At 50.1% G+C, this 2,415-nt stretch overlaps 1 protein-coding gene across 1 annotated transcript; it reads left to right on the forward strand.

Annotated features, from left to right (window-relative positions):
• The first annotated feature begins 444 nt into the window (after positions 1-444).
• Positions 445-1,663, forward strand: TLNRD1 (talin rod domain containing 1). Its single transcript, XM_009959147.2, has one exon. It carries the CDS (start codon positions 445-447, stop codon positions 1,510-1,512), a length of 1,068 nt encoding a protein of 355 aa, XP_009957449.2. The 3' UTR covers positions 1,513-1,663.
• The last annotated feature ends 752 nt before the right edge of the window (positions 1,664-2,415 follow it).

Consider the following 2,415-nt stretch of genomic DNA (forward strand, 5'->3'; position numbering starts at 1 on the left):
CGACTCCGTGCGGCTGCCGGGCGTCTCGGAGGTATTCCGCCTCGGAAAGGGAACTTTGCGCAGGATCCCGCAGCCGGAGGAGGTGGTGGAAGGGAGGGGAGGCGACGTGCGGAAAACAACAACAACAAATTCTATATATATATTTTTAGCTAAACGATGCCGGAACGGGGCCCGGGGGCTCTCGGCCAACGCCGCCCCGCCGCGGGAGCGCCGTAGGAGCGAAGGCTGGCGCCGGAGCGGGGCGGGCGCCCCGGCGGAGCTCGCTCCCCGCAGCAGCGGCAGCCCCGGCGCCCAGAGCCCTTTCTTGCCTCCCGGCGATTAATGGAATGATGTTGCGGAAAAGGCAGAGCGATCCTGCCGGGCTCAGTCGGGACTGCTCGGGCGGCGGTGGCAGAGGCGGTGGCAGCGGGGTAGCGAGCGGCATGCGAGTGCCCCCCCGGCGCTATGGCTAGCGGTGGCTCTGGCAAGTCCAGCAGCGAGGTGTCTGGCGGCGGCATCCCCAGCAGCGGTTCCCTGCAGAGGAAGAAGCTCATCTCTATCTGCGACCACTGCAAGATCAAGATGCAACTGGTGGCTGATCTGCTGCTGCTGTCGAGCGAGACCAGGCCGGTGAACACGGAGAGCCTGTCTGTCTTCGGTGAGTCCTTCGAGAAGTGCAGGGACACGATCATTGCCAGGACCAAAGGACTCTCCATCTTGACCCATGACGTCCAGAGCCAGCTCAATATGGGACGCTTCGGGGAGGTGGGGGAAAGCCTGATGGAGATGGGGGAGCTGGTGGTCTCCCTGACTGAGTGCTCTGCCCACGCTGCCTACCTGGCTGCAGTGGAGACTCCGGGGGCCCAGCCTGCTATGCCTGGCTTGGTGGATCGCTACAAGGTGACCCGATGTAGGCATGAGGTGGAGCACGGCTGCGGGGTCTTGAAGACCACCCCTTTGGCAGATATGAGCCCTCAGCTCCTGCTGGAGGTTTCTCAGAACATGTCCAAGAACTTGAAATTCCTGACAGACGCCTGCGTGCTGGCCAGTGAGAAATCCAAGGATAAATTTGCGAAGGAGCAGTTCAAACTCAGTGTCAAATGTATGAGCACCAGCGCCTCTGCCCTCTTGGCGTGTGTCAAGGAGGTCAAGACTTCACCCAGCGAGCTGACCAGGAACCGATGCGTCTTGTTCAGTGGACCTTTGGTGCAGTCTGTCTACGCTCTGGTGGGCTTTGCCACTGAGCCCCAGTTTTTGGGTAAAGCTGCCACCATTAATCCAGAGGGCAAAGCTGTGCAAACTGCCATCCTAGGAGGAGCCATGAGTGTGGTATCTGCTTGTGTGCTCCTGACCCAATGCCTCAGGGATATAGCCCAACACCCCGAAAGTAGCACCAAAATGAGCGATTACAGGGAAAGGTTGAGGAACTCAGCTTGCGCCGTCTCGGATGGTTGCAACCTGTTATCTCAGGCACTAAGAGAAAGATCTTCACCCAGGACTTTACCGCCAGTGAACTCCAATTCTGTGAATTAACCCCCACATCTTCTATTTTGATCCCAGTCATTGCTAAAGGAGAATAATATCCCACCTCCTCACCCCTTTTTTGTATACCAAAGAATTTGCTTGGATGAGCCCAATGCTTTGATTTCATGTGGTGAAGAAGCAGAACGTATTCAAATTATACGTACCAGTAAAGGTAGCCAGTTTTGGCTTCTTTTTATTTTACTTTAAAGTCAAGCAATTATCTGCAGATAAATTTTCCTTTATTCAACAAGGTCTTCACACAAATGGTAATAACAACTGCTTAAAAGTTTTTTATATTTGGGGAGGTGGGGGTATCTTAAAAAAGAAGGAAAAAAAAAAAAAGCTTTAATCGCGCTGGGTGCGGTTTTTAAAGTTTGTCTTGTCTTGTCTTCCGAAATTTCCCTTCTAAATTTTACTGTTCGGTTGTGCAGGAAAAGGGTTACCTCAGTTCTCACTCATTTTAAAAAATGAAAAACCCCAACACATAGATGATGGATGTAGCTACTATTTTGTTTGGTTTTGTTTTGTATGACTTTTTTTTTTTTTTTTTTTTTTATTTTGCATCAAGTGTTAGGTTAGAAGTGCATTTGGTGTGTAGGAGTGGAAGGACTGGAGGTTGTGATTATGTTTTCCATGTGTTGATTTCCAAACTGGGGGAAAAGCTACTGTGAGTGTTTAAACAAACAAACAAAAAAATTACACTATAACAAAAGTGATTTTTAATTTTTTTCCAATGTCAGTTTTTATCTTGCATGTACTGGAGTATTTATTTCATCTATTAAAATGTTATGTTTCTCAGATGTCTTTCTGTGAATCTCTTAATACTTGAATAATTGAACAACCAGGCCTGTTTGCATTGTATGTCATTTCCCCCAGGGAATGGGTGGTACAAATGCAACTGTAGTTCTAGAC

Source organism: Leptosomus discolor, chromosome 11, assembly GCF_034619465.1.
Source record: "Leptosomus discolor isolate bLepDis1 chromosome 11, bLepDis1.hap2, whole genome shotgun sequence".
In the NCBI taxonomy this organism is placed as follows: domain Eukaryota; kingdom Metazoa; phylum Chordata; class Aves; order Leptosomiformes; family Leptosomidae; genus Leptosomus; species Leptosomus discolor.